Source organism: Dromiciops gliroides, chromosome 1 (genome assembly GCF_019393635.1).
Source record: "Dromiciops gliroides isolate mDroGli1 chromosome 1, mDroGli1.pri, whole genome shotgun sequence".
Lineage (NCBI taxonomy): Eukaryota > Metazoa > Chordata > Mammalia > Microbiotheria > Microbiotheriidae > Dromiciops > Dromiciops gliroides.
This window is the reverse complement of record NC_057861.1, coordinates 544,644,707-544,668,535: the sequence shown is the minus strand read 5'-3', so window position 1 is coordinate 544,668,535 and position 23,829 is coordinate 544,644,707. Positions and strand designations below refer to the sequence as shown.

Sequence of the window (23,829 nt, the reverse complement as noted above, 5' to 3'; positions counted from 1 at the left end):
TCTTCATTGTCTTTTACCTTCCTCATCAAATTCCTAGAATATCTCCTATGGTTTGTCTTTGGTCCTCTTCTTTCTTAGAATTCTGTCTTGGAACTCTTATCCACTTTTATGGTATCAACTAAGTCCTCTATTCAGCTGACCCTCAAAACTACAACCCCGCCCCCATTGATCTCTCTCATAAAAGCCAGATTGTCATTTCCAGCTGCTTGATTAACAACTTCATTTGTTCTGCTAACCTGCCAAACTAAAAATGCTGAAAACCCAGCTTAGCTTTTGTCAAAAAAACTGATCCCTCTGCCTGATTTTACTTTTTATGTCAATGGCACCATCTGTGCCACCATGGACACCCAGGTACCCATATTTGACACCTTAAGGTCATCTTTATAAATGTTTTGTTGATGACTTTTGTTTTTTATCACAGGCATTTACAGATTTACCTTTGCTCCTCCACCTCAAATGAGACTTTAATTTCAACAAAGAAAATGGTTAAGCAAAACCAACTGTAGTGATAATGTATGACAGTGCAGGCAGCCTGACTCATTTATAGAGTTCATTTTTGTATGAAAAGGAAGGGCTTCCTTACATCTTCTCTGGAGTCAAGATTAGTCACAACAGTTACTAAGCTTCTCATATTTCTTTTCATTTACATTCTTTTAGTAATAGTGTATACTGTTCTCCTGGTTCTGCTTTATCCTTCCTCAGTTTAAAGAAGTTTTCCCATGGTTTTTTTAATCTCTTAAATTTGTTGCTTCACATGGCACAATGACCCATGACACTCACATACCAGATCAAAGAGAAAAAAAATTAAGAATATGTCTCCCTCTTCATTGTCCAGAAAGATAGCATATCTTTTTGGAGTGGCAAAGAATTGGAAATTGAGGAAATTCCCATCAATTGTTCAGCTGAACAAGTTATGCTAAATAATTGTGATAGAATACTATTGTGCTATAAGAAAGTTGAGCAGAATGCTCTCAGAAAAACCACTCCCTTGGCCTGTTCTCTGGTTTGTAAACAACCATGGGCCTGCTTGCCCTTTAACCCAAAACAGAATCCTGTTTCACCATGGCTGCAGGCTCTGGTGTGCCCTTGCCCCTCCCTTGCCTGGCCTGCCTCCCAAGACTACTTCCCAGGTCTGAGCACAGGCAAAACAACAGAGTCCCACCAGCAGAGACCCCTGTAATCTCTGCCTGGCCAACCACTGGACCCCCTCACCATCTGTGAGCTGAGTTCCAGAAGTAACCACTGCCATAGCTGATTCTGAGGATCCTGAGGCCTGTTTTTCTGGAGTGGCCTACCTGGGGCAGGATCTGTGCTGATGCAGTCTGTACAGGTCTGTGCTCCACTTTACCCCCACTACAAAAAACCTTTCCTGCCAACCTTATAAGACATCTTTGGCTGGAAAATTATCTCACCCCATCCTTTTGTGGATTCTGCTACTCCAGGAATAGTCCTATTGTATTATTTGAAGGTATTTTGAGGGGTCCTGGGAAGAGCTCCGGGAAGTCACTGCCTTTCTTCTACCTTCTTGGCTCCGGCCCCAAAAAGGTTATTTTTTTAAAAAAGTTTAACTTCTTAGTCCTTGAACAGCTGGGCCAATTGAATGTGTTCAGTAACACTTGCTGAGTAGTATCAAATCACAGAGGAAAGCCCACAGTTTAAAAAAAACAACACTCTAAAAGGTTCAAACTAAACAGAAAGCACAACCTTGATAACAAAGTATAGGGCCAATGGTGATGTTATAGTGAAGAGTCCTTATCAATGAAGGACCTGGGTGGTAGGGACTACAAATGATCAGCCTCATCTGTGTTTATAGCACATACAGTATTATATTTTTGTCATTTAACCCAAACCTTTGACTTTTATCTACTGCCTCCTGGCTGGATTCTTATTTCAGGCAAGACAAAAGATCAGCTACTGTCCACAGTATGATGCTCTGCTGGACTACATGACATCAAAGGAGATGTTAACTATGTATGCCCGACTTTGGGGCATCCCTGAGTCTTATATCAGCCAATATGTGATGGAAATGCTTCAGTCACTACTCTTAGATGACTATTCGGATACAATCACACTGAACTACAGGTGAGACTTTGTGTTTCTCCAGACATTCTACTCATGAAATTTCCCTTTTGAATCAGAGAAGGTATTTTTCACATGGGAGATAGGGAATTCTTTGTCATGATGTTTGACACATGACCACTGTAGTCTTATTAATATCCATAAAGTTATCATCCATGTGGAAAGTATATTGAGGCATACCTAGGGACAAGGAAAAATCTATTTCAGACATTATATAAAAGATACATAACCAGACTTTAGAGGATGGTTTAGGGCATGGGACTCTGATTCTCAAAATATCTATTTTTTTATTCACATCAAATATGTTTGTTCAAAGATCACAGTTGGTGAGTACACCTAGTGGTCAGCCCTGGAAACATAAAGAAACTGAGCTGTTACAGAAAGTTCACAGCTGCAGTTGAAGTTTCATTGGGATGTCTCAAAAAGTTCCATTTCCTTGGGTCCTTCACATGCACTTTAAGGGGAGGAGGTGTGCATATGTCTTTAAATGCAAAACATCTTTCTATGTTACATAACTTTAAAAAAAAATATTAACCATTTGTTAGTCCATTGGGACAAGGTGCTTTGGTTTCAGTGATTTCTATTTGTTGGTTCAGGATGTTAACTTTATTTATCAGATCAATATTCTTCTGTGTTTGTGTACATTTGACTTCAGTAAAGCATCCTCAGGTATCCATTAGGTATAAGGAAAAGGATATTCAAATAATACAAGATTATTATATAAATAACCTCTGGAAACAACAGAAGGGAATGGAATAGTATATTCTGAAAAGCTAAGTTCAAGATGCAACAAAATATGACATACCCTGAAAACTTGAGGCTAATCATCAAATAAACATGATGGATCTTCAGCAAAAGAGGAGCATTTGAGACATTCATGGGGGAAAAAAACGAACAACACATAAACAGAATTTTGGAATTGTAAACACTTCAAATAATAGAAATACATGACAGGTAACTAATCAATAAGCATTTAGTACAGTGCTTACTCTGTGTCATACAATGTGCTAGGCACAGGGAATACAAAGAAAAAGCAAATATAGTACCAGAGTTCAAGGAACTTATATTCTATCTAATAAGTATAATTACAAAGGAAAGAATAAGATTTGAAATAAATTACTTCCATGTTTAGATGTTATTTTAAAAAAGAGAAACAGAAGACTGACCAACAAGGTTAAAGAGACATCATTAAGAGATAAAAGCACACAAGCTTATAAAGAACATAAGCAGAATTTAAAGAAATAAAAGTTAAGGTAGAAAAATAAAACCTCTCTCCCCCCCCAAAAAAAACCTGGTTTTAGTTCATTTTTAAAGGCTATCCTTGTCAATCTAGTATCTCACTTCTTTCTTCTGTGTTTTGGCTATTTCTGTTTAAACTGTCAACTTTATATCTTTCATTTAAACATATGTAGAACTGTACCTTTCATTTTATCAAACAAAAACGTACCACAAATAGATTATCCTAATCCTGTAATGACCATGGACACTACGAGCTGTCAATTCCAAGTATTCTGTCTCCAGAAGAGGAGTTAAGCTGAGGTATAGTCAGGGAAATGCTCCAGGTGGTCACTGTGGGCACAGCTGAGGGCTAAGGACAGGTGATTTGCAATTATGAACTGATTGAATCATAGGATTCCAAGCACCATGTAAATAATTTTATCTTACTACTTCATTTTATAGACAAAGAAAGATGTCCTGGATGGTATTTTCCATTAATTAGTGCTTTCTTTGACTGTTGTTATGTTTCTCAGAGTTTGAGGTGCTACTCATGTATTAATTTCTACCAGTAGAAATGCATAAAGTGGTAGGTCAAGCTTTTGCATAGGTTTGAATCCATATATCATCTACTATTTTCTGAAACCATAAGCACCTCTTCATTTTGGAGGCAGCAAAATGGTGCCATAGATAAGAACAATGAGCTTGGAGTCAGTTTGAATCATGCTTCAGTCCATTGCTAGTTGTATGATCCTTGGCAAATTAGTTAGCCTCATTCACTCTCAGTTTACTCATCTATAAAATTAGGATAATACTATCATCTACTTCAATAGGTTGTTTTGAGGATCAAATGAATTACGATATGTAGAATATTTTGCAAACCTTAAAGAACTAAATAAATACTAGCTATTTTTGGAATCTTTTAAATGGAAAAAATTGTTTTCTCTACTGTGTTATTATGGCTTCCACTTTGAATTAATAATTTTATTTGATGTATACCTGTTTAGAACTTCATAATTTACATACTAAATTCAACATTTTTCCCCTTTAAAACTTTTGCCAAAAATCCAACTGGATTTTGTCCTGCTTCTCTACTTCCCCCTACTCTGTGATAATAGTACTTCTTCAAAGATCATTCTCATTATAAATTTTAGTACCTGAACTGGGCATGCTTCCCATCATGATAAAACAGCTACTTCATAGTGTCAATGAAGGTGTCAAGTATGATCATTATAGTTATTCCCTGTTTCTACCCTAGGTAATAATTATGTGTATCTGAGACCACTAAGGATCTTGAGTGTACATCAAGGCCAAGTTGCTTGAAAGAACAACTACTAGTTCAGAAAAGATTATCCTGAGTTCAGTTATATGTATCCTGGCACAGCTTACAGTCCCAGCCTTCAAGCCAATCATGATATGAGATTGCTAATAAATGATATTGAGGATAAGGATTTTTATCTCTATAAGTAAGAACAATAAATTTAAACTACTGCAGAAGAATTTTCCCCGGGTTCTCACACAGATTCTGGTGTTTCTATCAGTGTGTGGACTCCTGGCATAGGACTTGAAATTCTACAAGTCTTGAAAGCATGTTTTTCATTTGGAAGCACCTAAAAAGGCCATTGAAGTTTTAACATTCTCTTTCCCTATCCATCTAATATTTGGCTTTACCATATCTTTCAACATGCCCTCATGGAATGCGTATCAGTTGCATATTGAGGTTTGCTTTCACCTGTTAGTGGTGTGGCAGTGATGTTCTCTATATAACTCTCCATTTAGAGAACATTTGCTACTAAATGTCAGGGAATAGGTGGAAGAGGCTGATTACTCTTATACTCCTTGGAATTAGTCCTTTGTGCCTAGAACAAACCTTCAAATATTAAATAACTTAATCACAACCATAGAGCAAGTAAACAACAAAGCCAAAAGCTAAACCTAGATACTCGACTCCAGATCAAAGAGTTTTTTCTACTATACCATACTTACAGCTGTCTATTTTCTGGAAGATGGTGGAGGATAGAGACCCCAACATGGGAAAGTAGTTCAAATTAGGACTGATTAGTTGAAGTAAAGTTAAAAAAAACATAGGGATTGAGTCAGAGGCTAGGTTATGTCAACACTAATAGATACATAGAAGGGATTTCAGGCAAGGAGTTCAAGTCTAGTAGTTGATATAGTGGTTGAAGGCATTAGAACAATGATTTGACAGTAAGGATCAGTGTCAGAGTATATATATATATATATATATATATATATATATATATACACACACACACACACACACACACACACACACACACACACACACACACACACACACACACATCAGAATCATTTCAGAAAACTGGTAGATTGTGGCCAAAATATTGGGGCCTCTGGGTCTTTGGAATTTAAAGGACTTTTATTTAGACTTAATGAGACGCATAACAATTAAATGTCAGTTTTCATTGAAAAATCTAATCTTCCTTTCCTTTCCCCACCCAAATAAATGTTTAAGAAATGGGAAACCAGGAAGTGGGGATCTTAAGACAAATCACTAATAGAAGTAGAGTTTTGATTTTTGAAAGATTTGGTAACCAGCCAGTTTAATTCAGAATGATTAACAAATTCACATTGACAACTAGGTTCTAATTAGTGCAAGTAATGAAAACTGTGAAGTACTCCCATTATTCAAATTTGTACTATTTGAAGTTACAATTATATCTAAATTATTGTATCTGGTTCCAGCCATTATCTCAAGTAGAAATATTGTAGTTACCATTTTAAAAATGTTTTAGCTATTTATGTAAATATAAGCAAATAATAGAATTTTATATAATATAGGCAAATGACAGTTTACTTATGTAAGCAAATAAGCACAGGATAAAAATGTATTTCTCATTGAAGTTTATTATATAGTAATAAAGTAGTTATAGATAGCAAAATCAAAAAATTTCAATTCTTAATATCATACTTAAAAATAACCCTACAGTCACAGTATAATGAAAATATCATTATTATTTAAAATATTTTAGCAGTATAGACTGAACTATTTTATCTTTCTTTAAATCCTAATAAATGTGCTGGTAGGTGACGAAAGCTTTATCTAAACCTTGGTGCATTTGCATGCTTATTTTCTCACACAATGAACCAAGTGTAACTGGATGACTTGGAACATTATCTAAAATTAATAATGCTCTTGATATTGTTGCCCCTGCAATATTTTTCAACAGGTAGGCTGAAATAACTAAAAAAACAATCTTTGTAAACAACTTTATCCAAATTGTAAAATGAAAGAATCCACCAGTCACCTCCTGAAAGAGATCCCAAAATGAAAACTTTCAGGAATATTATAGCCAAATTCCAGAACTCTCATGTCAAGGAGAAAATATTGCAAGAAGCCAGAAAGAACTCAAATTTGTGGAGCCACAGTAAGAATCACACAGGATTTAGCACCTTCCATAGAAAAGTATTGGAGGGCTTGGCATATGATTTTGGGGAATGCAAAAGAGCTAGGATTACAACAAAGAATAACTTACCCTACAAAATTAAGTATAAATCTTTTAGGGCAAAAATGGATATTTAATAAAATATAAGGTTTTCAAGAATTCCTGATATAAAATGACAGCTGAATAAAAATTTTGACTTTCAAATACAAGCTTCAAGAGGAGTATAAAAAGTAAACATGGAAAAGTAATCATAAAGAACTCAATAAAGTTAAATTTTTACATTCCTATATCTGAAAATGATATATGTAACCCCTAAGAAATCTATCATTATTAAGGCAGTTAGGAGTTTTCACAGACAGAAGGCATGGGTGTGAGTTGATTGTGGTAGGATGATCTCAGGAAAAAAAAGTGAAGGGGTGAGAAAGGGATACACTGGGAAAAGGGGAAAGGAAGAGGCAGAATGGGGAAAATTTTCTCACATAAAAGAGTTGTGCAAGGAATAGCTTTTACAGTGGAGGGGAAATGAGCAGAGTGAGCAATGCCTGAACCTCACTCTCATTGGAATTGGTTCAAAGAAGACAGAATACAAACTCAGTTGAGGAAAGAAATTTCTCTTACCATTGGGTATCAGGAGGAGAGTGGGATAAAAGAAAGGGATAATAAAAGGGGGAATGGATAATGGGGGCAGTGGTCAGAAGCAAAACACTTTTGACGGACAGGTTAAAAAGAGAAGCAGAAGAAACAAAAGAAAATGGGATGGAGGGAAATACAGCTAGTGAATATGAATGGGATGAGCTCACCCATAAAACAGATGTGGATAGTAGAATGGATTAGAAAGCCAAATCTAACAATATGTTGTTTTTCCCAGACACACTTGAAACAGAAAGACACACATAGTTCAAATAAAGGTTGGGAGCAGAATCTAATATGCTTCAGCTGAAGTAAAAAAAATTAGGGATAGCAATTATGATTCCAGGCAAAGCAAAACCAAAACCATACCTATTGAAAAGAAATAACCAGGGAAATTACATTTTGCTAATAGGTATAATGAAGTAATACCAAACATTTTTACAGCAAGTTTCTCTATAAGAGTCTCATGTATCAAATATATACTGAGTATAGAACTAAATCAAATTTATAAAAATAAGACCCATTTGCCAATTGATAAATAATCAAAGGACTATTAAAAGTCAAACAGGCAATTTTCAGAAGAAAAATCAAAGCTACCCATAGTTATTTTACAAAAGACTCTAAGTATTGATGAGAGAAATACAAATTAAAACCAACTTTGAGGTACCAACTCACAACTATCAGAAATGACAAATACTGGAGGGGATGGGAGGAAAATGGGCATACTAATGAACTGTTGGTGGAAAAGTAAACTGGTCCTACTATTCTGGAGAACAATTTGAAACTATGCTCAAAAGACTATAAAACTACCTTTGACTGAGCAATGTCTCTATTAGATCTATACCCAAAAAGAAATCAAAGAAAAAGGAAAAACACCTGTATTTACAAAAAAATATTTTTTATAGCAGCCATTTTTGAGGTGTCAAAGAACTGGAAATTTTAGGGATGCCCATCAATTGGGGATTGGCTGAATAAGTTGTGCTATATGATTGTAATACTATTGTGCTATAAAAAGGAGTGGGGTGGGGTGGTTACAGAAAAACATGGCAAGATCTATATGAATTTAGGCAAAGTGAAATGAGAAAAACTGGAAAACCATTGTGTGCAGTAATTGCAATGTTGTAATGATGATCAACTGTGAATAATTTAGCTTGGTTCCAAAGGACACATGATGTAAAAATGTTATTCACTTCCAAAGATAAAAATGAGGAACTGAGTGTAGAATAACGTATAATTTTCATTGTTATTTTGCTTTTTGCAATATGGCTAACATGGACATAAGTTTTACATGATTTCATACACATAGTTGAAATCACATTGCCTTCTTGGTGGGTGGTGGAGGGGTATGAGGGACAGAAATTGGAAACCAAAATTTTAAAAGAACAAAATGCTTAAAATAATTAAATAATACATTACAAAGAGAAAAGAAAACAGTTTTAGTTACTTAAAATAATAAATTTAAAAGGAAAAGGAAAACAGCTTTAGTTACTGATTCTTTCCTGTTTGACTTCCAAAGAAATTGTAGATGTAGGGATTTTGAGCCCAATAACTAAGCATTGGTTTTAACTTAAAATCCTCCTCTGTTTTACTTCCCAATAAAATTTTTATTGATCCTTAGATGATTTAAAACCAGACTGAATTTTTCCTCTCTTAGAAATATAAATTATGGAAAATATCTTTTTTTCCAGAATAAGCCTGTTTCATTGACATTAAAATTTCTTGAAATCTATATCTACTTTTTTTTTTTCTTCAAAACTGTAACGATTAGAATGACACCACCTGCTGGAGACTTACTGTAGAAGAGTTCCGCCCATGAAGCGAAGGTCTTTGAGAAAAGACCAGGAGTCTTTTCTTTGGCATCAGGAAGTGACGCAGGCTAGTGGGAGGAAGAAGGGGGGAGCCTGGCGCTCAGTCTGACTCTCTTTCCTTTGGACTCTGGTGGAGAGCGGAGCTAGAAATGTGCTCTCCCTTTAATAGATAGGAATCTATGCCTTTTTTCTCTCTCTTTACCAAATTCTTATTCTCCTTAATAAATGCTTAAAAGTCTAACTCTTGCTAAAGCTTATAATTTATTGGCGACCACTCATTAGATATTTTAGACAGACTAGCTAGAATTTTAGCCCTTAACAAAAACATAAGAATATTTAGCTGCCATGTCCTTATATGTACTGGGACCTTCTCTGGTAATTTTAATATTATGCAGTTGGATTCACTTTTTAAAAGTGATTGGAACCAACAACACTTACAGTAAAAGTTTCTTCACTATCCACTTCATTTCCATTTTTTTGTCATTGCCTTAAACTTGAACTTTTTGTATAAATGGATACTCTGTTAAAGAGGAAAGTGGTTTTGATAGCAAGCTTCAATCCCTATGGGCAAAAAGGCGGTCCATTTCTATCATTGTTACACTTCTGTTCCTTGTAGTTGTTTGCAAACTATAAAAAGCTGATGCAACCTTGCTTTTTTCCTTTTATTTTGCCTGTGTGCCTTACAATATTCTGTCCTGTAGACCCAAACATTCTGACATCTTTTCTAAATTTAGAGTTATTATAACCACATTTATATTATTCATTTATGATACTTTTTTGTTCTATTGTACTTTTTTTTTGAACTGGCAGTGTTTACATCTGAAATAGTCTTTTTGGGGTCCATTTTGTTAAGATAACACAAAATTTACACAACTTATAGTACAAAATAGCGTGTCACATCTATACATGTGAAAAACCCTCAAATAGCTCTGTGTCATATTAATTAAATTTGACTTACATTAAATGCCACCTAGTATTATCTTATAATTCACAGCAAATAGAATTTTGCATTATTCAAACTAGCACCAATTGCTACCTAGTTGTATTCTTATGTAATCACTATAGGTTAGTGAGTACACTCATAGTGGTCAGTCTTTTCAGAAGGCATGAATCTTAAATTGTCATTGTGGTAGAATGCCAAAACATTCTATTTCTTTTGAAATTAAAAAAAAAATAAGTCCATTATTATGCCATTTTATGCAAAAGTTGGTGCAGCTAGGTGGCACAGTAGATAGACTACTGTCCAGAGTCAGGAATACATTTGAACCCAGGAAGAGTTCACATCTGGTCTCAGACATTAGCTTTGTGACCCTGGACTTAATTAACTCTGTCTCATTTTCCTCATCTGTAAAATGAGCTGGAGAAGCAAATAACAAACCATTCCAGTATATTTACCAAGCCCAAATGAGGTCATAAAAAGTTGGACATGCCTGAAATGACTGAACAACATGCAAAGGTTATGTTGCATCTGGCTTTCCTAGAACATCTTTAATTGTAGTCTCAGCAAGTCCTTTTTTCTATAGCTAACTTATCTTTTGAAACATACACTTATGGGGGCAGCTAAATGGCGCAGTGGATAGAGCACCAGCCCTGGATTCAGGAGGACCTGAGTTCAAATTTGGCCTCAGACATTTGACACTTACTTAAGCTGTGTGACCCTGGGCAAGTCACTTAACCCCAATTGCCTCACCAAAAAAACAAAAACAAAACAAAGAAACATACACTTACAAACTCTCTCTCTTCACCAATTCTTCATTCTAGTTTCCTTCTTGACTTATCATTATTGCAATTACTATTGAAATTACTAGCATCCATCCAACTAGAATTACTGATGGATCATCAGCTGCTATATGGATTCATTTGGGAACCCATTGAGCCACCATCATTCCATCAGGAATCCTGTGTCTTGAGTTGTATCTCTGTTGATGATCTTTGCCATACCCAGTCCCTTTCTCAAAGTAGAGATGTTGATACTGATTTTGATGATAGGTTAAGATTTTCTTTTTGAAGCTGCCTTCTTATGGCCCTGGGACCTAAGAGGGTTTTCAATTGTCCTACTAAATTCTAAAAATGGTCCTCTACAAATTACTGCTATTCACATTCTGTTCTTTCTCCCCCTTTTCTTCCTTCCTTATGGAGTGGTGGCACTAAGCGGAAACTAAGCATTGGTATTGCCCTAGTTGGAAATCCATCAATCATCTTCCTGGATGAACCATCCACTGGCGTGGATCCTGTGGCCCGACGTGTACTTTGGGACATGATAACACAAATCCGCCAATCTGGGAAGGCCATTGTCATAACCTCCCATAGGTATGGATCTAATTCTTGGTCAGAGGTTGAAGGGGGATATAGTGGGATCAATAGGTATTTAGTTGGTTCCAGAAACATGGCTTGATAACCTTCCTGGAATTTGTTAGTTAAGTGGGAGAAATATCTAATTTTGCCAAAGGGGATACCCCACATTACTCAGATGTTGGTCATTGGGCTTCAATTTATATAGTTTTTAATGCTTTAGAACAAAGAAATTGGGGGAAGTTCCCATTGAAAATTAGGGATTTGCCCCTTCTTTTCAGTACTATACACACTTATCCTGACAGCATGTTTGTACTCTATCCACATGCTGGGCTTTGGGTGCCTGTAGTACCCAGATTGGTCTCTATAGAGATGCAACAAACTTCTTCCTCCATCTAGTCCATAGTGTACAAAAAATTAATTATTATAACTAATCTAACCTGGAAAAATTATGTATAATTGGATTTATGAAAAATTATGATTATATGAAAAATGATAAGTTTAGAAAAATTATAATTGGGCCATAAATCCCTTCATGGTTGCCATTAAAATGTAAAATATTTTTGCTAACTAGGGCTAATTTTGGGGGGCTAAACTATGGATGACTAATCTGGGGACTTTTGACTATTTGGCTGTCTGACTTCGTTAATTTAATGTGGGCCGTTTATAAAGTTCCACCATACTGCTCCATTCCCGAGTTAATAAGCAAAATATTAAGAAGCCTCTTAACTAAATAATCAAAGCAGAGTTTATTTATGAGATACTATTTAAAATTAAGAATACAGGAAAATAAAATGTACAACCTGACTGCTTTCCTGTGGTCTCTTTCCACTGTGTCTCTTTCCCACCTGCTGAGATTCAAACTTCTTGAATACAATAAGGGCCTTAGCCGCGCCCCGCCTCAGGGCATTCAGGTCCTTTATTCTAAATTTTTTTTTTTTTAGTGAGGCAATTGGGGTTAAGTGACTTGCCCAGGGTCACACAGCTAGTAAGTGTTAAGTGTCTGAGGCTAGATTTGAATTCAGGTACTCCTGACTCCAGGGCTGGTGCTCTATCCACTGCGCCACCTAGCTGCCCCTTTTAAAAAAAATTTTTTTTTCAGGTCCTTTATTCTAACTCAGAGCCCCTTTCACTTTGTAAATCCTAACTTCTAACTTTCCTCTCCTTACTGCCACCACTGAACCCCTGTGTTTCTCTCTCACCAACCTTCTGTCTGTCTGCTCTGTCAGTTTGCCCTTCTGCCTCTCTTTTGCCTGCTCCTAGTCCTTCTCATCTTCTGCATCCTTGTAGCCCCATCTCTAGTTTCCAATTTTTTCATCTGTCTGAACCGAATTCTCCTCCGTCCTTGTCTGCGTTTCCCTCTAGTCTCTCCTCTAGTCAGCCCCTCTCCTCAAATCTTGTCTATCTAGTCCATCCTCCTCTCCTGTCTCACTCCCAGGTCTATATATACCTTTTCTTCTCTCCACTCAAATCTTGGGGCTTCCTTCGCCCCCATAGAGCAAGCTAATCTGCTAGCCAGGCTTGCGGCTGGTGGGGGGGGGGTGCGCTCCAAGTTTCACGTGCCTCAGCACAGGCCATCCTGGATCTTTCGGATAGCTCCGCTCAGGTTGGAGGGAGCTGGGGCTTTTTTTTCCCCCCAGCTGTCTGACCTGGCATCTTGTATAGCCCACGGGGCTTTTTGGCTCAGCTGAAGCTGAGGAGGAGGGGGAGAGAGACCCTGAGGGCCTAAGGTTTTCTAATCTCAGCCTAAAGGTAGGGTCCCCAAATCAAAATAAATTTCCACAATAGTCCTCACTGAAAGAGAAGGTGACATATCTCCAATATTGATTATTTGTCTCCCCAGCATGGAGGAGTGCGAGGCATTGTGCACTAGAGTCGCCATCATGGTGAAGGGGAGATTTCGGTGTCTAGGAAGTCTACAGCATCTTAAGAACAAGCTTAGCAAGGGATATACCTTATTAGCCAAGATTAAGAGTGATTATGAAGCATCTGGGCTGGAATATTTCAAGAAATTCATCAAGGAGACCTTCCCAGGTACCACAACTTAAGCACAAACTTTCCCTATGGAACCCCTTGAGGTGCATGTTATTCCCTGAAATAATCCCCAATCATGCTGAGAAAGAGGAGGGAGCATTTTGTATCTGTTGGCTTTTAAGCCATACACAGTTAATTCTAGTGTAGCTTTTCTTTCCTTTGTTAATTTAACAATACTTATAGTTAAATTCTTGAGGTTGATATTGTTAATTATAATCATCAATGGTCTAATTTTAAGATTTCTTGTTACTATCAACCATACAATATCTAATTCCTGCTGCATTAACAGTGCATTCAGGAAAGGTAAATCAGTGCTAAGGAACCTTCATTAATCAAAGAGCCTACAGGTGTAAAGCACAAAAAATAAGTATACAACCACTGTCATACATAACCTTTCAATAGTCTTTCCCACTCCATTCTCCATTGCCCTGTTTACATCAAATTCTGGAAGCCCTTTCCCAGCTGAACTCTCCATCTTCCCCTTTCCTTTAGGGAGTCCAGAGCCCTACTCCACTCCAATTCCTGGGTCCACTAGCCTTGGCTCCACTAGCCTTCCACTAAGCCTTACCACATGCTCTGCTATTTTGCCCTTTAAGCTCCTAGGCCTTTCCATCCACCAGAAGCTGAACCCTCCTAAATATCTTCATTCCCCTAATTAGAATGTGAGATCTTTGAGAGAGGGAATTGTCTTGCTTTTCCATTTGTATTCCCAGAGCTTAGCACAGTGCTTAATAATTAAGTGCTTAATAAATGATTTTCCATTCAATTTCATTCCATGAGAAGATATGTTTCTCCAAGCACATGGCAAAGTATCCTTGTTCAAAGCTAACATATATGTGCCCATCCTTACAGCACATAAAAGATCTGTTCACAGTTATAGCCTTCCATATTACTCTAGGAAACTCTTGTGGTCCTCACCTTCTTACACTTTAAAAAATAAATCATAAGCCCAAACTCTCTTTAGGGAAGTAAAACTGGTAATGATACCATAACTTCTTCCTGCTACCTTAAAATCCCAAAGGTTCATAAGATCATAGATTTAAAGTTAAAAGAGGCCGAGAGATCATCTAGTCCAACCCCATAATTTTATTTTATTTTTTAGCGGGGCAATGAGGGTTAAGTGACTTGCCCAAGATCACACAGCTAGTAAGTGCCAAGTGTTTGAGGCTGGATTGGAACTCAAGTTCTCCTGAATGTAGGGCTGGTGCTTTATCCACTGCGCCACCCAGCTGCCCTTAACCCCATAATTTTATAGAAAAGGTATAGAGAAGTAAAAGGACTTATCTGGGTTCACAGAGGCATTAAGAGAAATGGTATTTGAACTTCTGATTCCAAAACCAGTGTTCTCCCTACCATACGTATTGCCTCTTTTTTGAGCTTAGGGATTCATTCCTTATTATTTCAGGGAAGACAATCTTTTCTAAACACTGAGGCAACTCAGACTGATAACTTTTATTTAATTTTAAAAAATCATATCAGCATGGGATTGGGTCGCCTATTTTTTGTCATGGATAAGGATAAATAGCAATTCTTTTCATAGACAAAAAAAAGGATGGGAGTGAATAGACATTTTGAGACAGAACATGGTAAATACTGGTAGTTCCTAAAGGAATAGACCTGGGGATGATCTTAAATCAATGCTTCAAGGATCCATGGTTTCATTAGTATAGATTCTTGCTACATTGTCAAAGATTGCAATATCCCTACCCCCAACACACACACACACACACACACACACACACACACACACACACACACACACACACACACACACACACCATGCTTTATTAGATGGTTTTGTGGGTGTAAAAAGTCATGATCTTGTAGTCCATGAAGAACCTTTACAGATAATAATAATAAAAAAGCTACAGGAAGGTTCTCATAAGGAACCTTTCTTCTTCTTCATCATCATCATCATCATAAATAATGCCATACAAATACTCGTCATGACATTTTTATATGAGGCTTATGTCTATGTATCTATCACTCTATGTATTTCTTCTATTTCCAGACTTAGCTAGGTTGTCCCTTACCTAGTACAGAGACAATACTTAACACTTTAAAAGTTCATCACAATTACAAGTTTAAGCAACACTGGCATAATAACCTTTGTCATTTCCATGCCTTGAGTGAGTCACTGAAATAGTACGTGAATGGTGGCTACTGATATTATGTAGTATTTTAAATAAATAATCAAGTAAAGTATACAGTGAGATTTCCAAGTATTAAGTTCTTCCAGATAATGAAATGCCTAGTACAGTGAAACATACTAGAAAGAATACAGACTTGGAGTCACAGGATGTGAGTATAAATCTCATTCCACCACTAAGTTACCTTAGACAAGGCATTTCCTTTCTCTATGTCTGTTTCCTCATTTACAAAATGAAGGGCTTGGATTAAGTGACCTTCCAGCTTTAAATGTATGATTCTATGAGTGCATGGAAAAAGGGAGAGCTGAGTTCAATTTGACATGTGCACCTGAATATCCCATAGGCAACCTTAAACTCAATGTCTCCCCAGAAGAAATCATTATACTTTTCTTTAAAACCATCTCTCCTCCAAAGTTCCCTATCTATCCCCTTCTCTCTACTCATAGAGTATTTATCCCAGTTCTTCATTATCTCTCACCTGGATTATTGTAATAGTCATCTGATTTGTGTCCCTGCCTTTTATCTCCCTTCTCCAATATATCTCCTATACAGTTGCTAAATTCATATTCTTCTCCCTGTTTACTAGTTGCTTCCTTACTTCCAACATACAAGCCCATGTTTCCTCTATTCTCAAGAAAACTGATCCTTCCCAAATCTTTCATGCCTTTTTATGGCAAGACTCCTTTAGAATGCCATCCATAATAGGTCCTTCCACTCTCTCTACTCTCTTCTTAATCTCTTACAATCCAGCTTCTGATCTCATCATCCCACTGAAACTTCTCTCTCTAAATTTACAAGTTACCTCTTACTTGCCAAATCACTGGCCTTTTCTCAGTTCTAATCCCTTTTGAATTCTCTACAGCTTTTGACAATCAATGATCCTCTTTTCCTTGATATTCTCTTATCTCTAGGTTTTCAGGTCACTACTCTTTCTTTGTTTTTTGTGGGTTTTTTTTGGTGAGGCATTTGGGGTTAAGTGATTTGTCCAGGGTCACACAGCTAGTAAATGTTAAGTGTCTGAGTCCGGATTTGAACTCAGGTCCTCCTGAATCCATGGCCACTGTTTCATCCATTGCACCACCTAGATGCCTGCCCCCCCCCCAACACTACTCTTTCTTGATTTCTCCTCCTTTCTATCTGACTGCTCCTTCTCAGTCTCCTTCGCTGGATCTTCATCTAGGTCATGGGGGTCCCACAGGGCCCTGCCCTGGTCCTTCTTCTATTTGTCCTTTATACTATTTCACTTTACAATTTCATCAGTCCCCATGGATTCAATAATCATCTCTAAGCAGATGATTCTCAAATCTTATCTATAGCTCTATCCTTTCTTCTGACCTTTAGTTTCATTTCCAATTCTCTATTAAACCCTTTGAACTAGATATCCAGTAAACATTTTAATCTCAACATGTCCAAATCTGAACTCATTATTTTTCCCTCAAACCTCTCCTTCCAAACTTCCCTATTGCTGCTAGTGCCATCATCCTCCCAGACCTTTAGGTTCACAAACCTAGGGGTGATCCTGGACTCCTCATTATTCTTCACCTCCCATATCCAATCTGTTGCCAAGGCCTATCAATTTCACCTTTGCAACATCTCTCTAATATGCCCCCTTCTCTCCTTTGACATTGTTATCCCTCTAATGCAGAACCTTATCACCTCATGCCTCAGATTACTGCAATAGTCTGCTGGTAGACCTACCTTCCTCAAATCTCCTCACTCCAGTCCAATCCTCCATTAAGCCACTAAAATGATTTTCCTAAAGCTCAGGTGTGATCATGGCTCCCCCTGACCCCCACTCAAGAAACTCTAGTGGGTTTCCTGTTGTCATTGGTGAGTTGGTTATTGGATATCTTTAGTTAAAGAATTAAACTCACACACATTCCAATCAGAGATAAAAGTAAAGTTTTTATTCAGCATAAGGGAATGTGGCCAGGATAAGTCTAAGACTTCATCTCCCAGGGAGGAGAAAATTAAGACATCTTCCTCCTTTATCCAGAAGAAAGACAATAGGGGAAATTAGAGCCATTGGGGAGTGGGAATGCTTGAAACAATCGGGATCAAATTCCTAACTTGGGGTTATTGTTACCACCTGGTCCTAGTCATGTAGTAAGCGCATCTGGCTTCCAATTAGGCTCCTGTTATTTCAAGGCACCTAATTTTCTGGGTATCCTTGACACATCTGTTGCATTATCTGGTTGATTAACTGCTTTCCTTTTCCATGGGGAGAGTACCTTCAAACCTACCCCAGCAAGTTAATCAGCCGTTTTATTTCTTACAGAAAGAGTCTATAACTGGGTCTAGGCCTACTACTTACCAGGATAAGATACAAAATCCTCTATTTCTTGTTCAAAGAACTTCATAGCTTAGCCCCCATCCTCTCCCCTTTCTAGTCTTTTTATACATACCTTACTCTCTGCCACATATTCTTTGATCCATTGACATTAGCCTCCTTGATGGTCCTTGAACAAGATCTTTCGGGCCTAGATATTTTCTCTAGCTGTCCCCCATGCCAGGATTTCCTTTCCTCCTTATCTCTGCCTACTGACTTCCTTGGTTTCCTTCAAGTCCCAGCTGAAATCCTACCTTCTTATAGGAAGCCTTTCCCAATCTCCTTAATTTTAATGCCTTCCCTCTGTTAATTATTTCCTATTTATATTTCCTATATGTCATTTGTTTGTATATAGTTATTTACATGTTGTCTCCCCCTTTATATTGTGAGTTCCTCGAGGGAAGGAACTGACTTTTGACATTCTTTGTATTCCTAGTGCTCACATAGTACCTGGCACATAGTAGTAGTCGTAGTAGTAGTAGTAGTAGTAGTAGTAGTAGTAGTAGTAGTAGTAGTAGGCCTCCACCAGTCGCTGATGACCATGGATCAGCGCCTTGAAGAGCCACAGACCACAGTGTGACTGTGTGTTGTATCTACCCCATGAGGAGTAGCTGGAGTGTCCTCTCCAGGGCGCTGGCCTGGGCAGATCAATATGGAAAACAAGCTGTTGCCCATGCAGCAGGTTTTCCCTCTCCACAACATTGGTGGATCCAAAGGAAAGGCAGAGCCAGTACAGTTTGGCACCAGTGTTGCCTCAGGAGTTGCCAGAGGGATGTGATATCCAACATCCAACTGCCTAAGGGACTCTGACTCCTGATTTTTCCTTGGGGTTAACTCCGGAAGCTTTTCCCATATATGGGTATAGTCGCAAGGCAGTGGAGGTTTAAAATCAGGGTTTTCCTTCCCCTAGGCTAGTTACCTACCAAGGCTGATGAGCCCCACCTGCCTGAAACGACTGGTTTTAAGGCGCCAGTGACTTGCCTTTGCCCCTTCTCCTGTTAGTGGAAAGAGTTCTGCCACAAGAAGGCCAGGAGTTGGGCTTTGGTTGTCAGATAGTATGCTTAATAAATGCTTAGTGACTAACTTTTTTTTTTTGGTGAGGCAATTGGGGTTAAGTGACTTGCCCAGGGTCACACAGCTAATAAGTATTAAGTGTCTGAGGCCGGATTTGAACTCAGGTCCTCCTGAATTCAGGGCCGGTGCTCTATCCACTGCACCACCTAGCTGCCCCAGTGACTAACTTTTAAAACACAGTTCTTGCAATGCCACTCTCATAGGAACATATTTTTAGAACTGGGAGATAGCTTATAGGACATCTAGTCTAAGTCCCTATTTTACAGATGAAGAAACTGAGGCCCAGAAATGTTAAGTGACTTGCACAAGGTTATACAGTTAGTGACAGAAGTGGTAATTCAATCCAAAGCCAGTGCTCTTTCCACTGTACCATGCTCAAAAATATTCAGTGGTTCTCTCTTCTAGGATAAAATATAAATTCCTCAGCCTAACCTTTAGATTTATACACAGTTTGCTTCCCATATAACTTTTCGGTCTTATTTCATATGATCCTTCATTATTCTCTGTTCCAGTCAAACTTTCCTACTAGTTCCTTGTATGTAACCTATCATCTTCATTTTACTGAAGTAATAAAACATTTACATAAATAAATGGGTGCAAGATAATTTGAGGAAAGAAAAAAAATACTAACTAGGGAACCAGGAAAGGTATCCTGTTGTAGGTGGCTCCTAAGCTGAGCTTTGAGGAAAGCTAAAGATACTAAGAAGTGGACATGGTAAGAGAGTGTATTCCAGGCATAGGGAACAGCCTATGAAAAAGTATTGTAGAAGGGAATGGAATTGAGTTTAGGGAACAAAAAGGTAGGTCGATATGGTTGGAAAGCAGAACAAATGAAGGAAAATAATGTAATATAAGTCTAGAAATGTAGACGAACCTATGGTCAAAGGATATAAACAGGCAGTTTGCAGATGAAGAAATCAAAGCCATCTATTGCCATATGAAAAAATGCTCTAAATCACTATTGATTAGAGAAATTAAAATTAAAACAACTCTGAGGTACCACCTCATATCTATCAGATTGACTAATATGACAAAAAAGGGAAATAATAAATGTTGGAGAAGCTGTGTAAAAATTGGAGCACTAATGCATTGTTGGTGGAGCTGTGAACCAATCCAACCATTCTGGAGAGCAATTTGGAACTATGCCCAAAGGGCTATGGGACTGTGCATACCCTTTGACACAGTAATACCACTACTAGGTCTTTATCACAAAGAGAGCATAGAAGAGGGAAAAATACCCACATGTACAAAAATATTTTTAGCAGTTCTCTTTGTGGTGGCAAAGAATTAGAAATCAAGGGAATACCCATCAATTGGGGAATGGCTAAACAAGTTGTGGTATATGAATGTAATGGAATACTATTGCACTATAAGAAACAATGATCAGGAGGATTTCAGAGAAACCTGGAAGGACTTACATGAACTCATGCTGAGTGAGATGAGCAGAACCAGGAGAGAACATTGTACACAGTAACAGCAATATTGTGTGATGATCAACTGTGGTAGACTTGGCTCTTCTCAGCAGTGAAATTACCCAAAACAATTTCAAAGTACTCATGATAGAAAATGTTCTCCACATCCAGAAAAAAAACCCCTGTGGATTCTGAATGTAGATTGAACCATACTGCTTCTACTTATTGGCTATTTTTTCTTTTTTGAGGTTTTTTCCTTGTGTTCTGATTCTTTCACAATATGACTAATGTAGAAATATGTTTAATGTGATTGCACATATATAACCTATATCAGATTGCTTTTCATCTTGGGGATGGGGGAGGGTGGGAGAAAAATTTGGAACTAAAAATCCTATGAAAACAAACGTTGAAAACTATCTTTACATGTAACTGGAAAATAATAAAATACTTTAAAAAAAGAAATAAATGGCTAGAGTGTTCAGGAAGACCTGTTGAAATATGGAGGGAAAGACACCCTGGAGTGATCTGGAAGATGACTATAAGGAAGATCTGGATATGTATGTATGAATAATATGTATGGAGTGAATCCTAAAAAAGGGTAGGTTGATAAATGATAGAAGAACAAAGGAGACTCTATAAGTGGCAGTGTGTATTGTTCTTTTCTGGGCCCAATGAAAGAAAAATAAAATATATGTAGCATTAGAGAAGGTAGCCAAAGATGAAATGTTTCCAAGTTTTTCCAAGTTCACAAAAGACTGAACTTAGAAGGAAGATGACTGAGACAAGGGAGGTTGGTTAGCAATAAAATCAGAGTTCCAAAGGGTACAATGAATGCTATACATTTTGGTGCAAATATGTTTAGTGTTGATATTACTTCATCGTCTAGGGTACCTTTTACAAAATGTAATTTCCTTGCCTTTTTTTTGCTTGTTATATATTTGCTTTTGCTGTGTTTGAGATAATTTACATGTAATTTTTTAACAACCATTTTGAATCCAAAATTTTCTTTTTCCCACCTCCATTGGGAAGACAGACAATTGAATATATAGATTACACATGTGTGGTCATGCAAAACTTCCATATTAGTCATGTTGTAAAAGAAAACATGCAAAAAAAAACCCCATGAAAAATAAAGTGTTTTGGGTTTTTTTAAGTATACTTTGATCTGCATTCAGATTCCATCAGTTCTTTCTCTGGATTTCCTAACATTTTTCATCATGATAGCTTTAGAAGTGTCTTGGATCATTGTATTGCTGAGAATAGCTAAGTCATTCATAGTTGATCATCACACAACATTGCTGTTACTGTGTACAATGTTCTCCTTGTTCTGTTCAATTCACTTTGGATCAGTTCATGCCAGTCTTTCCAGGTTTTTCTGAAAGCATCCTGCTTATTATTTCTTATTGCACAATAGTTTCCCAACAAAGTCATAAACCATAACTTGTTCATCTATTTCCCAATTGATGGGTATCCCCTCAATTTCCAATTCTTAAGTACCACATAAAGAGCTGCTTAAATATTTTTATACATACAGGTTCTTTTCCTTTTAAAAAATTTCTTTGGAATACAGATTTAGTAGTGGTATTGCGGGATCAAAAGATGAGTTTGATAGCCCTTTGGGCATAGTTCCAAATTGTTCTCCAGAATGGTTGGTTCAGTTCACAACCCCACCAACAGTGCATTAATGTCCTAAATTTCTGACAACCTCCCCAACATTTGTCATTTTCCTTTTCTGTCATATTAGCCAACCTGATGGATGTGGAGTGACAGTTCAGAGTTGTTTCAATTTGCATTCCTCTAATCAATAGTGATTTGGAGCATTTTTATATGACTATAAATGGCTTGTATTTCTTCATCTGAAAACTACCTTTTTATATCCTTTGACCATTTATCAGTTGGGGAATGATTCATATTGTCATAAGTTTGACTCTGTTCTCTATATATTTGAGAGGTGAGGTCTTTTACAGAGAAACATTTTAAAAATTTATCAGAGAAACATGATGTAAATTTTCCCCCAGTTTTATGCTTTCCTTCAAATATAGTTCTATTGGATTTGTTTTGAGTAAAACTGTTAAAATTTAATGTAATAAAAATTGTTGGTCATAAATCCTTCCCTTATTTATACATCTGACAGGTAAACCTAATTTGCTTATGGTATCATCCTTTATCTCTAAATCATGTACCCATTTTGACCTTATCAAGATAAGTATATGGTGTGAGATGTTGGTCTATATGTAGTTTTTGCCAAACTGTTCTCCAGTTTTCCAGCAGTTTTGGTCAAATAGTGAGTTCTTGTCTCAAAAGCTTGGATTTTTTTATTTATCAAACACTAGATTACTGTAGTGACTAACATATTCTGTGCTTAATTTATTCCTCAGATCCACCACTCTATTTCTTAGGCAGTACCAGATTGTTTTGATGATTACCAATCTGTAATACAGTTTGAGAAATATTATGGCTTAGCCACCGTCTTTCATGTTGTTTTTTTCTTTCATGTTTTCTTAAATTGATTCTCTTGATATTCTTAACCTTTCTTCCAGAAGTATCTTCTTATTTTTTCTAGTTCTACAAAGTAATTTTGGGAGCTTGATTGGTATAGCACTAAATAAGTAAATTATTTTATGTAGAATTTTCATTTTACTTTATTGGCTTATCCAGCTCAAGAGAAATTAATATTTCTCCAGTTGTTTAGATCCCATTTCATGTGAAAAGTATTTTGTAATTGTGTTCACACAGTTCCTGGATTTGCCTTGGCAGGTAGACTCCCAATTATTTTATATTGTCTGCAGTTTTTTAAAAATGAAATTTCTCATTCTATCTCCTGATGCTAAACTTTGTTGGTAATATCTATAGCAATGCTAATGACTTGTGTGTGTTTCTTTTAAATCTTGTAACTTTGCTAGTTTTTAATTATTTCAAATTTTGAGTCAATTGTCTAAGTCTATCATCATGTCATCTGCAAAGAGTGATAGTTTTGTTTCCTCATTGCTTATTCTAAATCTTTCAATTGCTTTTTCTTCTTTTTTTCTATACCTAGCATTCCTAGCATTTCTATAATATTGAATCATACTAATAATCACTGGCCTCCTTGCTTCACCCCTGATCTTACTGGGAAGGCTTCCAGCTTATCCTTATTACAAATAATGCTTGCTGGTGATTTCAGATAGATACCACTTATACTTTTAAGGAAAGCTGCATTTATTTCTATGCTTTCAAGTGGTTTTTTTAAAATAGGAATGATTGCTAAATTTTGTCAAAAGCTTTTTCTGCATCTTTTGAGATAATCATGTGATTTTTGTTGATTTTGTTATGAATATGATCAATTATGCTGATAGTTTTGCTAATACTAAACTAGTCCTGCATTCCTGGTTTAAATCC

General features: G+C 36.9%; 1 protein-coding gene across 1 annotated transcript in view; it reads left to right on the top strand.

Annotated features, from left to right (window-relative positions):
• The window catches only part of LOC122751467 (phospholipid-transporting ATPase ABCA3-like), a 196,592-nt gene that overhangs the window by 158,560 nt on the left and 14,203 nt on the right, over positions 1–23,829 (top strand). The window contains exons 26-28 of the mRNA XM_043998534.1: positions 1,895–2,082; positions 11,300–11,470; positions 13,296–13,486. Coding sequence (XP_043854469.1) covers positions 1,895–2,082; positions 11,300–11,470; positions 13,296–13,486 — 550 coding nt within the window. The remainder of the gene's footprint in view (positions 1–1,894; positions 2,083–11,299; positions 11,471–13,295; positions 13,487–23,829) is intronic.